Here is an 18867-nt window from a genome sequence, read left to right as displayed (position 1 = left end):
GAACCAAAATGATTCTTAGTACCACTCTAGACTCTGGGCTGTTAGCCCAGTGTTTCGTTCCCTTCCCCAAGAACAAAGAATAGGTCAGAATGTGGTCAGAATCTCTTGCATCAGAATCACCTGGGGTGCCTGTTAAAAATGCAAACATGGACCTCATCTCAGACTTACCACATCAGAATCTCAGTTGGGGTCCAGGAATCTGCATAGTATAATCTGTATAGTATCCATAAATAAATGAGCACACCAATACACGGCTCATGAATTTTCGCAAGCTGAACACATCTTGAAATCCACCACTGGGTGGTATTTTTTTTTTTTTTTTTTTAAGATTTTATTTATTTATTTGAGAGAGAATGAGAGAGAGCACGAGAGGGAAGAGGGCAGAGGAAGAAGCAGACCCCCTGCTGAGCAGGGAGCCCGATGTGGGACTCGATCCCAGGACTCCAGGATCATGACCTGAGCCGAAGGCAGTCGCTTAACCAACTGAGCCACCCAGGCGCCCCACTAGGTGGTATTTTAAATTTTACACTGCCATCAACAAAGTAAGAGGACCTGTGTTCCTGTAAGATCACGACACAGGATATCAACAATCTTTTCAAATTCACCAACCTGAGGCCACAAATTGGGTGTTTTATACAATATGAATTCCCTGATTACCTGTAAAGTTGAGCATCTTTTCATTTGCCATCTGTAGTTCCTTTTCTGAACTACCTTCAGATTTTTTTTTAAAGATTTTATTTATTTGTCAGAGAGCGAGAGCACAAGCAGGGGGAGCTGCAGGCAGAGGGAGGAGCAGGCTCCCCGCTGAGCAAGGAGCCCAATGTGGGACTTGATCCTAGGACCCTGGGATCATGACCTGAGCCCAAGGCAGATGCTTAACCGACTGAGCCACCCAGGCGTCCCAATTATCTGTTTTTAAATCAACTTCTGATAATTCCCTATTCTAGATTCTAATCCATCTTTTTTTAGAATTATGCAAATATTTTCTTGTTTTTAGTACATCTTTGTCATACACAAGTTATTAATTTTGATTATGGTTTTGGGTTTTATGTCTTAAAAAGGCTATCCTTAGTGCTGGGATACTCTACAGCTTAGTATTTTACATGCAGATCTTTACATGCATTTTATTTTTTATATGTTGTGAGGCAGGGTTCTGATTGTTTCAGTATGAGAAGGCATCCTTAATTCTACAGATCTGATACACATTTATTATATCCACATGAATCTGTTTCTTTTTTTTTAATCTGTTTCTGATTATATGCTACCCTCATCCAATAAATTTTGGATCATTTTCTTAATTGCCATAGCTTTATAATGTTTTAATATTTGATGGGAGCCAAAACCTTTCCTGCTGTTTCAGCCATTCTTTTTTTTTTTTAATTTGAGCGAGAAACAGAGAGTGAGAGAGAACATGAGTGGGGTGAGGGGCAGAGGGGGAAGCAGACTCCCCACCGAGCAGGGAGCCCAAAGCAGGGCTCGATCCCGGAACTCTGGGATCATGACCCGAGTTGAAGGCAGACACCCAACCGAGCCACCCAGGTGCCCCTCGGCCATTCTTAGTATATATATATTTACTCATCCGTGAATCCTGAAACCAGCACCTTAAGTTCCAGGCAATCTCAGGTTGAGTTTTAGGCACATAAAATGTTGGGCACACACTATGGACTAGTTGAGCACACTTACTCACTTGGGCCCGAAGGTCAGATATGCAGATAAACTTCTTAAGCACATTCTTGGGAAGGATATAGGTATAACCGGTCTCCTTGATGTCATCAGATGAAACATAGATATGATTGGTCCTTAGGTGAAGGTTGGCAGCAGAGATGGCCCTAAAAACGGTGGGGAACGTCAGCATTTCTCCAGCCTAGCACCGCAGGGAGTTTTAAGTAGGCTTTGCCATCCCTAAGCCCTCCCGTCCCTTACAGTACCTAACCCTCCATTCAGTCTTAGAGGAGAAAGTCTGGGTCTCATAGTTGCTGGTGGTAGAAGTAATGATCTCATCGCCATGCTTGTTGACAGTACGAGTCTGTGTTGCTGTCAGCTGAGACTGCTCCTTGGTCTGCTTCTCAATCTCTGCTATCTGCTGCCGCTGCTGTGAGGGTGCCGAGATCTCCATACCCAGAATGATGTCTCGAATTTCCGACTGTGTCAGTGATGCCACATTCACACTGTGGGGACAGCATGGATCACACCACAAGATCCCTTTCCCTCGGTCAGTTATGTCCCAAAGGCAAGAGTGTAACTTGGTAAGACAGGGGACCCCAGACCCTTACCCCAGACAATCCTCAAGTGGCATCTGTAAAGGAAGTGTGACGTGGACACGTACTAAGACCGGTAAGATTTATCACAGCCCAGATGGCTCTGTGCATGTACATCTTTCAGCCATGCTCAAACCTGCTCAGTAGCCAGACATTCCTCTTTTCTTTGACACAAATGCCCTGGTTTATGGACAAGTCTCAAAAATAGAAACCCTTAGAACATGTTCTCAACCACAGCTAGTACTGTTCGTCACCCTAGGCGTACCTGGAAATCTATGGACATTCTTCTTTTTGGTTGCCACAATGACAGGGAGGGGGAAGGAAGGGGTGTGTGTGGGCTGTTAGCAATGGTACCTGGGGATCCGGGATGTTAAAACTTCCTGTAATGTATGGACAGTAAAGAAATGCCCTGCTCAAAATGGCAACATGAAAAAATGCCCAAGAATCAGACCGAAGACCTGAAACACAGACATTTTCTACATTATCTGAAGACACTGCCTACCTCTTTTCTATAGGCAGCCCCGGGACAATTCCTTGAGAAATTTCTGAACCTAAATGTTTCCAAAAAACCCAGAAACCATATACTGAACCATTCATTTGTTCCTTTTAGGATCTTCCATCTGTCTCCCCACCACCACTGCTCACTTGTTTTTCTTGCCGTAGTCAGCCAAGATAAGATCTTTTAGCTGCACCTCCACCTTGATCCACTCCTCGTCAGTCAGAGTGGGCCAGATGTGGTGTGGTTCTGTAATAGTAGTCTTGTCTGGCTTCAGGATCACCTTCGCGCGGTCATTGTTCACATGCAGGGCACGCAGAATCAGGATGAGGCGGGAGAAAGCCTGAGAAGAGATATGGCAGCAAGGGGGGGCAGGGGATCAGCCACTAGATATCCTCCCCCTTTCCTCGATCCTATCCTTTCAGGGAACCCAAGAATTGATTTCAGCCTCTAAGATACAGCCTCCCCTAATCCCCCAGTCAACTTTATATGTGGAGCATAGAGTTGCTATCTCATCCACAGGTTGAAGATGTGAAAATGACCTCATAGGGGACCTGGGAAAAAGCTAAGGAAGGCACAGGATTGTCTCATGGCCCCAGACCCACTCCTCTTAGACTGACCCTCTTTGTTAGTGTTTCATACCGTGTAGGATGAGATAGTCTTGAGCCAGTCATCGTAGAGATTAAAGAGAACCATCTGGGGTTCAGTGGCTTTAAGGATGAGGTCCCCAAACTTTTCCACCTTGAGACAAGCCTGGAAAGGTAGCTGGAGCTCTGATCCTTTGATCACAATATTGGGAAAGTCTAGCAAGTGCACCTGAAACAAGATCAAGTCCAAGATTAGAAACAGAGACTGCAGGTCTCAGCCCTCCTCTCTTCCACCTCACCCACCTCTCACCTCCAATGGGTCCAGCATGCCCTTCCTGGTGACAATGATCTGCTTGGGCTGCTCCTCCACAGGCAGAGATCGGATGAGGGCAGCCACTTCCTCAGCTGTCTTCCATTTAGCCAACTAAAAAGCAAGAGGGGAGGAAACAGAAATTGAGTTTCTACCATCTCAAGGTCAACTACAACAAAAGATCCTAGTCTTGAAATAATCAACCTACGTTTCTATTGTGCACTGCTATTGAATGTTGGGTACTTTAGAGATGCAAAAAAAGTGTCAAATGGCCTTGCCCAAAGGGCTTTTTCAACCTAGCTGGCCAAAGTAAAGTCATACAAGATGTACCACAAACCAGTATTTAATTACATAATATGTCAGGGACAAAATAAATTAAGGCTAAAGATCATAAAAAACTACATAAAGAAACAGGAAGACTTTATTTATTTAGAGAGAGAGCGTGCACGCACACAAGTGAAGGGAGGGGCAGAGAGGAAAAAGAATCTCAAGCAGACTCCGCACTCAGTGTGGAGCTGTATGAGAGGGCTCGATCCAACAACCCTGAGATCACAGCCCAAGCCAAAATCAAGAGTCGGATGCTTAACCGACTGAGCCACCCAGGTGCCCCATTGCACAAAGAAAAATGTCTTAAGGAACAAGTAAGACTGTGATTAACAGAGTAAAGAAGAGAGTTCATTCTAGAAAGAAGCTATATAAGCAAAGCCACAGAAGTGGAAATGAACAAGAGTTTGGGGATAGTAGGACACCAGATTGTTTACAAGAGAAAACAGGTGTTTTTGTTTTTGTTTTTTTTAAGTATTTACTTTTTGTCAGAGAGAGAGAGAGCACAGCAGAGGGAGAGGGAGAAGCAGACTCCCCACTGAGCAGGGAGCCCGATGCGGGACTCGATCCCAGGACCCTGGGGTCATGGTCTGAGCCGAAGGCAGACGCTTCACCGACTGAGCCACCCAGGTGTCCCTGGGAACAGGAGTTTTTAATTAATTAATTAATTAGAAAGCATGCAAGCATAAGTGGGGGGGTGGGGGGGAGGGGCAGAGGGTGAAGGAGAAGCAGACTCCCCACTGAGCAGGGAGCCTGATAGACTCAGACTCCATCCCAGGCCCATGGGATCATGACCTGAGCCAAAGCCAGACACTCAACCGACTGAGCCACCCAAGTGCCCAGGAAACAGGTTTTAAAGGAAGAGAAACCATGGTTGGACAGGTTATAACCCAGCCAGATATTAAGCGTCTAGGAAACCAAAGAAGAGTTAATTCAGCAAAAAGAAACGGGCTACCAAAGGCTTAGAGGTAGAAATTAGGTAAAAGTGATGTTTTAAGAATATTTGTTGTTTTAGAAATGTGACTTTTGGTAGTCTCGTTCCAGATAGGTTAAAGATGGGAGAGTCAAGAAACAGAGACCAACTGTAGGTAATGAAGGACCTCACAGACTGCTGGGCCCCCTATAGGAGAGAACTTCTCAAGTAATTCAGGGAAAAGGTTCAAATGAGATACCCTTAATCTCTGAGAGAGAAACAGGAAGATATTCCCTACCTCCACCCACTGTCTCTCACATACACCCCCCAAAGAAAAAGGAGTAGTAAGAGGTAGAAAAAGGGGTAGAAAAAGTTTACAGCTTCTCTGTCCTTTAACTGGCTCACCTGCCCCAAACGCTTCTGTCCAGCCCACACAGATGTGTGGATTATCTTGAGGAACAGCTGCCCTGTGCGTGGATTGAAGATGAAGATGGCCCCGTTGATGGGTTTGGTGGTCAAGTTCCCTTCAAAGGTCTAAAGAATGATGACATCAGTTAGCATGGCCTAGACACAACCATTGTGCCTTCACCCCGTATGTACACATTTGCCTCATCACCCTCCCATAGGCATATACAGAGCCCACATCCCTACATTGCTTCTAATTCTCACCTTGTGGATAGTCACTCTGTAGACATTAGTGTCATCCACAAACCAGATAATCTGGTTGGAGAAGAGCTCACCATAATTCTGAGAGGACAGATAGGGCTCAGTGGGCTCAGATGAATAGAGCTGCAGGCCCTTGCGGATCCGTTCACGTAACACATACAAGGCAGGGTTTGCCTTCATGATCTTGGCCATGGCCTGCTGTATGAGAGGCTTGCTGCCTGGGAACCAGTTTCCATAGGCACTATGGGAATAGAAGAGGCAAGAAGAGTGAAGACCAGGTTGGCAGCCCTAGGAACAAGGTAAAATGGAACTCTAGAGAAAAAGACAAGACTGCTGGCCAGACAGACAAGTGTCTGCTCAGGTACACTAAAAAACACATGTACATACTCTGAGTGTGGCAGCAGGCACCCGAATTGGCCCCATACTTTATAACGTACATGTGTATTTTAGTTTGCCAAGGTGGCACTTTCTTTTTCTGGGTCATTGACTTTTTCTTCCTTGCCTCTGTGTACAATTCTCTGTGATCTCAGAATCTTGACTTCAAGCCCCACTTTGGCCGTAATTTACTTAAAAAATAAATTAAATAAATAAATAAAGTATGGAGCTGATAGACCAGCTTCTGAGCACCAACTTACCTGTGAAGATTATATGCCAGGTCAATGGCAATGAGCACACCAGTGGGCGAAGGGTAGATACTCATGTTGTCTGTGGTGTAGTCCAGGAACTTGGCCCGGGCGTAGCGTTCAATGTCATGGGAATCATAGTCCCCCCAGCGCAACTGGATATCAATCCAATACTTCTGAGTAGTGGTACTATCCATCACATCCCTGCGGGTAGAGAGAGGTCAGGAATCCACACTTCCAAGAAGCCACCAATATCACCAATGTCCCAGAACCACATGAACTCTCAATCACTACATCTCAACCTCAAAATTCCCAATCCCTTTGCCTGTTCCGATCAGCAAGCCCCTCACCCAAAGAATCAGCAGACCTTTGAGGGTGTTGACAGGATCCAGGGATGGCACTGGACCCAAATCAGAAAGAAAAGCAGACAGGGACAATTCCTAAAGTAGCACTGCTAGAAGAACAGTAAAACCAAGCTTCCTGAATGCCTAGGGCTTGGTTATAAGGCACTTACTTGGAGTCGGCAAGCAATGAGGGCCGAGAGACATTCCACTTATAGGAGGCAAAGAGCAGGATATCTGCACAGGAAGAATTCATCTTATAGGACTTCCGCGGGTGTATTGTCTCCTTTTGTACTGTCTCAATTTCTAGTGCATCCAGTTCCTGATCAAACACCTGGAAGCAAAGGCAGAAAGGTTATGACTGCTTATGGAAGCCCACTAGGAATGATGGCTTGTAGAATTTCAGATAATGTGGCACCTGGCACCACAACGCAAGTCTCATCCTCAGTGCTGCCAGGGTGGATTTCCCATATGCCACAGTAGGCTGACCTGACTTTTGGTGGTCCCCTCTCCCCTCAATTCTGGCCCACCTGGCACAAGTCCATCACAATGCTCTCGTGGATCTTCTGCCATAAGTGAGCTCGGAAGATCTGGATAAGAGAGATCTTCAGTGTGGGGATCTTGCCATGCATGAAGATACCCGTCAGGTCCAGCTGCACCTGAAAGCCTACATATACCTGACAGGAAAAAGAGAGGGACACCAGAAGTCAAGAGACTTTGGTTCTTAGGATATAATTTAGGAAGTAGAAACACTTGCTTTTAGCTTCCTGTCTCCCAGATCTATCAATCATACTCACGTTGGCTCGGTTGATGGTTGGGGACCACCAGAGGGTGAATCTACGATTGGGAATCTGGTTCAATCCTGATCGCTGAGCATTAGTTAGCTTCTTCCACTTCATAGACTCCTCAAAACCACTGGCCTTTTCCCTGGGAAGAAGAGGCCAGTTAAAGTGATGCCCTGCCATCTCCCAGAGCACTGCTCTCTGGTAAACACCAGAGGAGAACAAAAAAGCACACAAGGGTTGAGCTCAGAGGATTGTGACAGGTTACTGTAAGGAGAGAAGAGAATCCTCACCAGAAAAGCCCCTCCCAGGTAGGGAAGTAAGTGCCCTTGAAGAGTGTGTGTTCCAGTATGCCTTCCACACCACCCAGGGCCTGGATCATGTCTGTACGGTAGTTGTTCAGGTTCCAGAGCTTCCCATCATGCCGCTGATGTGTCCACCAGAAAGGGTTCTGCTTCAAAACCTAGATGGCAAGGCGGGTACCATCAAGCTTCTGGGTGCCTACTGCCCCAGATTCCTGGCACGGACCACGGATTCTTTTAATTCAGGGAAAATCTCTACCATCCCCTCCATGTACCTGGTACTGCTTAAAGTCAGTTCGAACACGCCAGCCCTTATCATAAGCCAACGTATGCCGGTCCTTCTGGAAGAGGGTGTTGATTCGAGGAATGCCACGATCCCATGAATCTTCTAGATCTTCTAAGGTCAGTCGTCTGTCAAAGAAAAAAGATCTAAGTCAAGCATGTGTTCACAGAGAGTTTAGCATTCCCCGCTTGGCCAAGGGCAAAAGGGTCAGATGTAGAACGTACTTCCTTGTCTCCATAAAAATATGGCATGCTCTGCTCCTGACCTCCATGCAAGGCTCAAAGATCACCCCTCCACACTCCTGACGGGACTACTATGCCTTCCTGGATGTGTACCTGTTCTGAGCAATGGCCTCTTGTCTCTTCAGTGCATACTCAGCCCAGACCCGCTGAGAATCAATGAACTCGCTCTCCCATGGCTGTATGTAGCGGTATAAGTTGGGAATCAGCTGGTCTTCTTCATGGCTCATTCCTGAACGAAAGTGTGTGATACCTACATCTGTCTGTTTGGACCACCTGTTTGGGGCACAATCAAGTTTAGGAAAAAAATAATAATAAAATAAATAAATAATTAATAAATAAAAATAATAAAACCTAAAAGTAAAGAAATAGGGTCTAGCAAGATTTTCTTTTTCCCCCCTTTTTTAAAAAAGTTTTTTTGTTTATTTATTTATTTAAGTCATCTCTACACCCAACATGGGGCTCAAACTCATGACCCTGAGATGAAGAGTTGCATGCTCTTCCAACTGAGGCAGCCAGGCACCCGTAGCAAGATTTTCAACCAAGTCCTACCTGAGGTCAGACTGGGGGATGAGCACATGGCCCATTGAGAGCATGCCGAGTCCACCCAACTCCTTAGGGGTATAGAACACAACAGGAGGGAACCGACTGGGCATCTTGGAGTTGAGGCCAATCTTGATACGTGTCTGGATCTTATTCTCACACTTCACTAGCAAGTCCAGGAGCTCCTGGGTGTTCACCACCGCCTCCCGAAAGTATGTCATAAGGCCTATAAGAGCTGTGTTCCACTTATTCACAATCTGAAAAAAGTGGGGAGAAAGTAAATTATACGTGAGCTATGCGGCGCAGGGGTGGGGGGAGGTGGTAGGGACTACTTGATTCAGTTAATTAAATTCTCCCTAGTTCTCAAGGAAAATTTGAGCTCAATGTCATTAGGAAAGTATATATAAATCAAAACTACTATGAGATACTATTTAACACCCACAGGAATGGCTATAAAGCAGTGACAACTGCTGGCAAGTGTGTGAAGAAAATGGAACACTCATGTACTGCTGGTGGGAATGTGAAATGGCACAATGGTTGAATCACCTCAAAAGGTTAAACATAGTTACCATATGATCCAGCAATTCTACTCCTAAGTATATACCCAAGAGAAATGAAAACATATGTCCACACAAAAATGTGTACACAAATGTTCTCAACAGCATTATTTGTAATAGCCAAAAAGTGGGGGGAAAAAACCCAAATGTCCATCAACTGACAAATGGCTAAACAAAATGTAGTATATCCATATAAAAGAATATTACTCATAAATGAAAAGGTTCAAGTATTGATACATGCTACAACACAGATGAATCTTTAAAACGTGTTAGGTTAAAGAAACTAGACAGGGACGCCTGGGTGGCACAGTCAGTTAAGCATCTGACTCCTGGTTTCGGCTCAGACAATGATCTCAGGGTCCTGGGATTGAGCCCTACATCGGGCTCCATGCTCAGTGGGGAGTCTGAAGATTTTCTTTTTTTCTTTTTTTTTTTTTTAAGATTTTATTTATTTATTTGAGACAGAGAATGAGAGGGAGGAGGGTCAGAGGGAGAAGCAGACTCCCCGCCGAGCTGGGAGCCCGATGCGGGACTTGATCCCAGGACTCCAGGATCATGACCTGAGCCGAAGGCAGTCGCTTAACCGACTGAGCCACCCAGGCGCCCGAAGATTTCCTCTCCCGGTCTGCCCCACCCCCTACTCGCACACACGTGCTCTCTCTCACTCTAAAATAAATAAATCTTAAAAAAAAGGAAACCAGGCAAAAAAGTCACATATTGCACAATTCCATTTATATGAAATGTCCAGATTAGGCAAAATCACATAGAAAGAAGATTCGTGATTGCCAGGAGCTAGATGTGGGGGGAACAATGGGGAATGAATGACTGTTCATGGGTATAGGGTTCCTGTTGGGGGTGATAAAATGTTCTAGAATTAGATAGTGGTGATGGTTGCACAATTTTATGAATATACTGAAAACCAGTGAATTGTACATTTTTAAAGTGTGAATTTAATCTCAAAAAAAATCAATTAAGGCAATATAAACACTTAATATAAGAGCAAATATAGTGGTAGTTTTAAGAGGAAACCCGATGGGAACTCGGAGGTTTGTTCTTTCTCTCGCCACTCCAAAGGAGTTTGGGTTTTTCTCGCTCCTTTTGGGCTATAAAGTTCTTCCCAGGGTACTTCGTAGCAAGTTGAACCTTGAGCATCACCTCCCACTGGCCCCCGAAGATCTAGGAGGAGCTTCGATCTGTGACTAGGCTTCCAATGGATTCGCCAAAGCAGCTTTACCCAACCTGCGCCCTGGGATCATCTCAGATGCCCAGTGAAGAGAAGTCCCAGGAAGGCTCGGGTGCTTCTCAAACTATCTCCGAAGTATTAACAAAGAACCTTGGTAAATTGACTATCGACTCTAGTATCAAACTCCCTTTCCCTCTACCAGAATATCCACCCCAGCAGCAGGACAGAGAGAAGAAACCACAGGGGCTCGTTGAGCACATCCTTAGCAGCAGCGGGAGGAGGACTGGAGTAAGGACTTTGTTAACTGCTCGGAAAGAAAGGATGGCAAGGATGATTCGAATGATTCAGTACCAGCGCTATCACAGCCCGGGGTCCCAGCTTCAAAAAGATCTACAGCAGAAGGAAGCTGAGGAGGGTGAATCAAGAGTAGAAAGATTTAGATGCCGCTGTCATCACTGCCTGTATCACAAAGATCTTTCTGAGGAAACCAGCATGGAGAATAATTATGATGTAGAGCCAATGTAAACATAAACTTTATTCTTGTACAGTTTCTTCTTAGTGATTTTAGGATCATTTTGCAGCAGCTTCGGAAAGCTGCTCTATGTTAGGGCAAACTGTAATATTTTGGTAATCTATGATATTATAAAGTCTTTCTTTTTGTATCTTTTCTACCTTCATACCAGTAATTTGTGAGGAATCCTGTAGTTTGCATTTGAGTGACTTCAGTACACGTCCACCTTTTGATTTGACCTAAGGAAGCACTAATAGATTTTGAGTGTTGCCTGTGTGTTTGAGAGGCCTGAAGTCATTAAGACAAGACCTAACCTCAAAAATTGGAAGCCAAGTAACTTGTGCAGAAGGAATACACAGAAAACTTTGGGTGGTTTGGTTAGAGCATGATTAGGGCAGATGTGTACGCTAGATTTTGTGGTTTTCAAAAATTGTAATAAAATTTTTTTGTGCTATTTCAATTTTCAGTAGCAAATGTGTGTGTGTGTGTGTGTGTAAAGGATCTTATTAAAATTGACTTATTTGAATACCTCTTAAAAAAAAAAGAGCAAACATAGTTAAGTAATCTGGGGTGGGCAGAGGAGGAAAAGGGATGAGAAAAACTACTAGAAATTAATAGAGGGAATGAAAACTAATGGGGCCACAGAAATTACCTTCCCACTATAAAGAACTACAAAACTAGGCAAAATACATAAAACAGTATCTTCAGACAACTGACAAATAGGCAACACAGACCATGACCCTTGAGAAAAAGCAAACAAATGAAGTGAGCCCCACAATTGCCCCAGCTTCCTGCCTACTGGCAGTTTCCCAGCTGCACCATACACATGGAGGGGTAACGGAAACAAAGCCCAATAGTCTCACTGAATTGAAGAGACACAGATTAGAATTCAGGAGGCCAAGGCAGCTAGAATTTGTGGGGTAGAAGTACTAGAGAGAAGCAAATTCTCAGAAAGCGATTTCTGGAGATCCATGAAGGGATCTTTTGGCTGAGTGCCAATCTGTATGCAGTAAAACTCCAAGGTCTAGAAGAACACCCAGAGACTCTTAACTCTAGGGAACAAACTGAGGGTTGCTGGAGGGGAGGTGGGTGGGGGGATGAGGTAACTGGGTGATGGGCATTAAGGATGGCACTGGATGTGATGAGCACTGGGTGTCATAGGCAACTGATGATTAACTGAACTCTACACCTGAAACTAATGATGTATTATATGTTGGCTAACTGAATTTAAATGATAATAATAAAAAAGAACGCCACAGATCAGAAAGCTAAACAAGTCCCACAGTTCATATAAGGCTGCCAACAGTTTGTGTTCCTACCTACCAGAGTAGAGAGACCTTGTAATACATGGGAATTGGGTAGAGCCCCAAAAAAGTTATCAACCTAGTAATGGAGGTACATTAACTCCAGAACAAATATATGGCTATAGATTTGCCATAACCAAGCTTAAAAGCAAGTCTTAAAAGGATCAAACTAATCCACAAGTTACTGAACTGCACATAACACAATTCTCTTTAACAAAACCTATAAATAATGTAAAACTCAAAATTTCTAGCATGTAATAAAAAATTACCATTCATGCAAAAAAAAAAAAAACAGGAATGAATTATCCATAATCAGAAAAAACTCAATCAACAGAAACAGACCTAGCAATAACACAAATAACGAAATCAGGAAACAAGGACCTTTTTAAAACAGCTATTTAACAAATCTTATAATTATGCTTGAATATATAAAGAAAAACATGAACACAATAAGGAGAGAAAAGATACTAAGTACCCAGACAGAATGTCTAGAGATAAAAATTACAGGATCTGAAATAAAAAAATTACACTAATGGAATTAATAACATTGTAAAATTGCAAAAGAAAGTAACAGTTTACGTTAATAGAAATGAAGGCAAAGTAAACACCTTTTCAGACAAACAAAAGCAGAGTGTATTCACTGCCAGTAGACTGTTACTACAAGAAATGTTAAAGGAAATTCTTTAAGCAGAATGAAAACACTAGATGGAAATCTGGATCTACATGAAGTAATGGAGAGAACCAGATGAAGTATGTGAGTAAAATGTAAAAGATATTTTTGCTCATTTTGTAATTTTTATAAAAGATAAAGGCTATTTAAAGAAAAATTAGTAATAAACTGTTGTATTTATAATACAGGTACAGTTAAAACATATGAAAAAATTCTACAAAGAGAGGGGGGAAATAAATGGAAGTACAGTGTTGTAAGGTTCTCGTACTACATGCAAAGTGATCTTAGTAGTAGACTAATGGGCACGGTAGAGACTGTAATATGTCAGAGATGTACAGAGCAACCAAAAAAAACACCCCAAAAAACAAAAAAATACATGTAGTTACTAAGCAAAGAGTGAAACTAAATCAAACAAAACAAAAAACCCACCCAGGGTACCTGGCTGGCTCAGCTGGTGGAGCATGTGAATTCAAGCCCTATGCTTGGTGCAGAGATTACTTAAAAAAAAAAAAAACAAAAAACGGGGTGCCTGGGTGGCTCAGTCGTTAAGTGTCTGCCTTCAGCTCATGTCGTGATCCCAGGGTTTTGGGATCGAGTCCTGCATCAGGCTCTCTGCTCAGCAGGAAGCCCGCTTCTCCCTCTCCCACTCCCCCTGCTCGTGTTCCCTCTCACTTTGTCTCTCTCCCTGTAAAATAAACAAATAAAAATCTTAAAAAAAAAAAAAATCTTAAAAAGCCAAAAACAAAAACAAAAAAACCCCCACTCAATCCAAAAGAAAGCAGGAAAAAAAAAAAAAGATTAAGAAACAAAGAACATGATGGGCAGATTTGAACCCAACTATATTTAATATTCTATTAAACTTAACTAGAAGTTAAGAGTAAAGATAGAAAAAGCTACCCATGCAAACACAAAACAAAGCCCCAGTAGCATTAATGGTATTAGACAAAGTAGACTTCAGGACAAAGAATATTACATGAATAAAGAGGTGCATTTTATAATGATAAAAGAATCAATTAAGAAGATGTAATAATCCTATGGGGCGCCTGGGTGGCTCAATCAGTTAAGCATCTGACTCTTGAGCTCAGCACAGGTCTTGAGCTCAGGGTTGTGAGTTCAAGCCCTGCACTGGGCTCCATGCTAGACACAGAGCCACGATAATCCTGAATATACACCTAATTACAGAGCTTCAAAACATATAACACAAAAAGAAATGGTGGTCCTGTTGAAGCAGAAAACTCAAAAAAATCATGTAATTATGTCCAGGGATATGAACAATACATACTCCTTCCAGGGGTATCAACAAGAGTTGCTCATTACGTATCGAAGTGTCTTTGTACGGGGGCCTGGGCGGCTCAGTCCGTTAAGTGTCTGCCTTCGGCTCAGGTCATGATCCCAGGGTCCTGGGATCAAGCCCAAAGTTGGGCTCCTTGCTCAGCAGGGAGCCCGTTTCTCCCTCTCCCTCTGCCCCTCCCCCCACTAGTATGCTCTTTCTCGCTCACTCTCAAACAAATAAAATCGTTTTTAAAAAAGTGTCTCTGTAGGGGTGCCTAGGTGGCTCAGTCTGTTACAAGGCTGCCTGCCTTCGGCTCAGGTCATGATCCCAAGGTCCTGGGATCTAGCCCTGTGTTGGGTTCCTTGCTCAGTGGGGAGACTGCTTCTCTCCCCCCCACCACTTGTGTTCTGTCTCTCTCTCTCTCTCAAATAAATAAAATCTTTCAAAACAAACCAACAAAAAAACCATGGGGGGCCTGGGTGGATCAGTCATTAAGCCTCTACCTTCGGCTCAGGTCATGATCCCAGGGTCCTTGGATCGAGCCCCACACCAGGCTCCCTGCTCAGCAGGAAGCCTGATTTTCCCTCTCCCACTCCCCCTGCTTGTGTTCCCTCTCTCGCTGTCTCTGTCAAATAAATAAATAAAATCTTAAACAAACAAACAGTAGTGGTATATTTGTGTTTACCAGTTACAAATTCCAGTTCTAACCCTAGCGGTCTCTTGAGGTACATGACATAGCTCTCCATCTGGCGCACTCCCTTGGTCATCACCTGTATTCAGGTTCACTCCTCCTTGGACAAAATGCTTGTCAGTTTGCATTTTGGTATCAATGAAATGGCCCCCCACTCCCCTAAGCCTGCTAATAGCTTGGATGAATTCTTGTTGGTTTTCCATCTGCAAGCCAATTATATTTTGCCCAACTTTCAGTTGTATTCAACAAAATGTCCTGCCTTTTTATACAATTACAACCTAATTGTTATATGGGTAATTTTTTCTAAATATTTTAAAGATTCCAGATTTCTGAACTTCAGAAATTCTTCCATGCTCAAAAAATATAATTTTCTTGAAAAACGTCATGTGGCTTTACGCTAAAAGACTGGATGTCTTATTTATTTATTAGAGTGTACGCGCACATGCAGGAGCACAAGTGAGGGGCGGGGGGAGGCAAGAGGCAAAGGGGGGGCGGCAGCAGAGGGAGAAGAGAGACAAGCAGACTCCCTGCTGAGTGCGGAGCCTGACACGGGGCTTGATCCCAGGACCCTGGGTTCATGACCTAAGCTGAAGTCAGACCCTTAACAGACTGAGTCACACCCCCCAAAGCTTGAATGTCTTTTAATAAAGTGAACTGTGTCTCTGAACAACCCCTTCCAAAAACAAAACAAAACAACCCCAAAACAAAAGAGATGGACCTGAAAGAGGAAATAAATAAATCCACAATTGGAGATTTCCAAGACTCTTCTCTCAGTAATTGACAGAAGTAGACAAAAAAATCATTAAGGATATAGAAAGACTTGAACAACACAATCATTCAATCTGACCTGACATTTATAAAACACTACCCAACAGTAAGAATACAGATTCTTTTCAAATATACATGAGACAGTCACCAAGACAGACCTTATATGCTAGACCACAGAACAAGTCTTAAGACATTTGGAAAAACTAAGATCATACAAAGTATGTTTTCTGACCATAATGGAATTACACTAGCAACTAATAACAAAAATACTTGGAAACTCCTCAAATATTTTTAAATTAAGTAGCATACTTCTAAAAAATATATGGGTGAAATAAAAACTCTCAAGGGGAATTAGAAAATATTTTTAACTGAATGAAAATAAAGACACGACTTACCAAAATTTGATTTGTCCAAACCCACAGAAAATACAGCACCAAGAGTGAACCTGATGGTAAACTACGGCCTTTGGATAATTATGATACGTTGGTGTAGGTTTATCCTTGGTAAAGAAGGTACCACTCTGGTGAGTGGTGTTGATAATGGGGGAGGCTGTGCATGTGTGGGGGCAGGGAGTATAAGAGAAATCTCTGTCCCTTCCTCTCAAGTTATTATAAACCTAAAATTATTCTAAAAAATTAAGTCTAGGGGTGCCTGGGTGGCTCAGTTGGTGGAGCATCTGCCTCCGGCTCCGGTCATAATCCCAGGGTCCTGGGATCAAGCCCCACACCGGGCTCCCTGCTCCATGGGAAGCCTGCTTCTCCCTCTCCCAGTCCCCCTGCTTGTGTTCCCTATCTCTCTGTGTCTGACAAATAAATAAATCTTTAAAAAAATAATAAAATAATAAAAAATTAAGTCTAAAAATAAATAATGTGAAATAGAAGTCAAAACAAAACCCCCAAAATACAGAGAAATACATCTACTGCCAGGTATAGATGTTCCCTTGAGGTCTGTCCCTCTGGCTTTATTTTTTCATTTTTTAAAGATTTTTTTTATCCATTTAGAGAGAGAGAGGGCGCCTGGATGGCTCAGTCGGTTAAGCGGTTGCCTTCAGCTCAGGTCATGATCCCAGGGTCCTGGGATCCAGCCCCACATCTGGCTCCCTGCTGAGTGGGGAGTCTGCTTCTCCCTCTCCCTCTGCCCCTACCCCCCCCTCAAATAAATAAAATCTTCAAAAAAAAAGAATTTAGGGGCTCCTGGGTGGCTCAGTTGGTTGGGTGTCTGCCTTTGGCTCAGGTCGTGTTCCCAGGGTCCTGGGATCAAGCCCCGCGTCGGGCTCCCTGCTCTGCGGGGAACCTGCTTCTCCCTCTTCCTGCCACTCCCCCTGCTGTGTGTGCTCTCTGTCAAGTAAAAAAAATAAAGTCTTTAAAATATATATATATTTAGAGAAAGAGAGAGAGCACAAGTGCGGGGGGTGGGGGGGAAGCAGGCTCCCCGCGTAGCACGGAGCCTGACATGGGGCACGATTCCAGGACCCTAGGATCAGGACTTGAGCCAAAGGCAGACGCCTAACAGACTGAGCTGCCCAAGTGCCCCACCCAGGCGCCCCTGTCCCTCTGGCTTTAGACTTCAAGTCACCTGGACATGCAGAAAGGGACTCCCTGGTGAGGGAAGCAGAGTGGGAAGGCAGGCAACCAAGCAAGAAGGTAGCCATAAGGCCCTTCTGAAACTGAAGCTAAGAAAGCTGCACCTTGGGATGCTTGGGTGGCTCAGTTCGTTGAGCGTCTGCTTTTGGCTCAGGTCATGATCTCAGGGTCCTGGGATTGAGTCCCGCATCGGGCTCTCTGCTCAGCAGGAAGCCTGCTTCTCCCTCTGCCTGCCACTCCCCCTGCTTGTGCTCTCTCGATCTCTCTCTGTCAAATAAATAAATAATCTTAAAGGAAAAAGAAAGAAAGCTGCACCTTATAAGTCAGATTATCTACGTCCATCTCTGTTTTCCTTCTGTTACTGGTCCTCACCAAAACCTTGCTTAAATGTCCCAGCCTTGGGGCGCCTGGGTGGCTCAGTCGCTGAGCATCTGCCTTCGGCTCAGGTCATGATCCCAGGGTCCTGGGATCGAGCCCCGCATCGGGCTCCATGCTCCGCGGGAAGCCTGCTTCTCCCCCACTCCCCATGCTTGTGTTCCTGCTCTCGCTGTGTCTCTCTCTGTCAAATAAATAAATAATACCTTTAAAAAAAAAAAAAAAGTCCCAGCCTTATTTTATAACTCCTACTAGGACTGAAGGGAACGGTCCTATCTCCAAGCTCGGGCTAGTGTGCTACATTATACCTAAAGCAAGAATGACGAGAGGATCTAAAGTGGCAGTGGCGGGGCGCCTGGGTGGCTCAGTCGTTAAGCGTCTGCCTTCGGCTCAGGTCATGGTCCCAGGGTCCTGGGATCAAGCCCCGCATCGGGCTCCCTGCTCCGCGGGAGGCCTGTTTCTCCCTCTCCCTCTCCCCCTGCTTGTGATCCTGCTCTCACTGTGTCTCTCTCTGTCAAATAAATAAATAAAATCTTAAAAAAAAAAAAAATTAAAAAAAAAAATAAATAAAGTGGCAGTGGCAGCAATGATTCCAAGAGTCCAAGGAGGAAGGAAATTTTAGAGGACAAGAACAGGGCCTTAAGGTCCAGCCATCTCTTACCCTACTGGATATTTCCCTCTATTATCAATCTTGGAAGACCAAGAAATTTTGTTCTAAGTACTTTACCTTACCACACCTCAGGAAATAAATTCCAGTATTTTATTAACTGATCACAATCCCTGATCCCTGTAATTAATGACAGCAAATGTTTATTAAGCAATTTATTGAATAATATAACTTACTACATTCACGAATTCTCACAAAAGATCTCTGAACTAGATAACACATTCAGTAACCCCATTTTTAAAAAAGATTTGAGAGAGAGAGAGAGAGAAAGCAGACTCCCCACTGAGAAGGGAGTCCTGGCTTGATCTCACAACCCTGAGATCATGACCTGAGCCGAAATCAAGAGTCAGAAGCTTAACTGGGGCGCCTGGGCGGCTCAGTTGGTTAGGCGACTGCCTTCGGCTCAGGTCATGATCCTGGAGTCCCTGGATCGAGTCCCGCATCGGCCTCCCTGCTCGGCAGGGAGTCTGCTTCTCCCTCTGGCCCTCCCCCCTCTCGTGCTCTCTATCTCATTCTCTCTCAGATAAATAAATAAAATCTTTTTTTTTTTTTAAGATTTTATTTATTTATCTGAGAGAGAGAGAATGAGAGAGAGCACATGAGAGGGGGGAGGGTCAG

At 44.0% G+C, this 18867-nt stretch overlaps 1 protein-coding gene across 3 annotated transcripts in view; it reads right to left on the bottom strand.

The window, feature by feature from the left end:
* The window catches only part of PRPF8 (pre-mRNA processing factor 8), a 35598-nt gene that overhangs the window by 1218 nt on the left and 15513 nt on the right, over positions 1-18867 (bottom strand). For 2 of the 3 annotated variants that reach the window (XM_021704500.1, XM_021704501.1), the window contains exons 25-39: positions 8677-8924; positions 8221-8400; positions 7878-8013; positions 7594-7763; positions 7316-7445; positions 7049-7195; positions 6692-6852; positions 6190-6381; positions 5558-5795; positions 5294-5422; positions 3652-3765; positions 3397-3570; positions 2904-3097; positions 1929-2168; positions 1688-1829 (exon numbers count right to left, since the gene is read on the bottom strand). In XM_021704500.1, the coding sequence (XP_021560175.1) occupies positions 1688-1829; positions 1929-2168; positions 2904-3097; positions 3397-3570; positions 3652-3765; positions 5294-5422; positions 5558-5795; positions 6190-6381; positions 6692-6852; positions 7049-7195; positions 7316-7445; positions 7594-7763; positions 7878-8013; positions 8221-8400; positions 8677-8924 (2595 nt within the window). Of the gene's footprint in view, positions 1-1683; positions 1830-1928; positions 2169-2903; positions 3098-3396; positions 3571-3651; positions 3766-5293; positions 5423-5557; positions 5796-6189; positions 6382-6691; positions 6853-7048; positions 7196-7315; positions 7446-7593; positions 7764-7877; positions 8014-8220; positions 8401-8676; positions 8925-18867 lie in introns of all 3 variants that reach the window. The other variant, XM_044921853.1, reaches the window with a different exon arrangement.

This window comes from Neomonachus schauinslandi, chromosome 15, assembly GCF_002201575.2.
Source record: "Neomonachus schauinslandi chromosome 15, ASM220157v2, whole genome shotgun sequence".
NCBI classification, from domain to species: Eukaryota; Metazoa; Chordata; class Mammalia; order Carnivora; family Phocidae; genus Neomonachus; species Neomonachus schauinslandi.
Note: the sequence above shows the minus strand (reverse complement) of the source record. Positions and strands in the feature narration are given on the sequence as shown.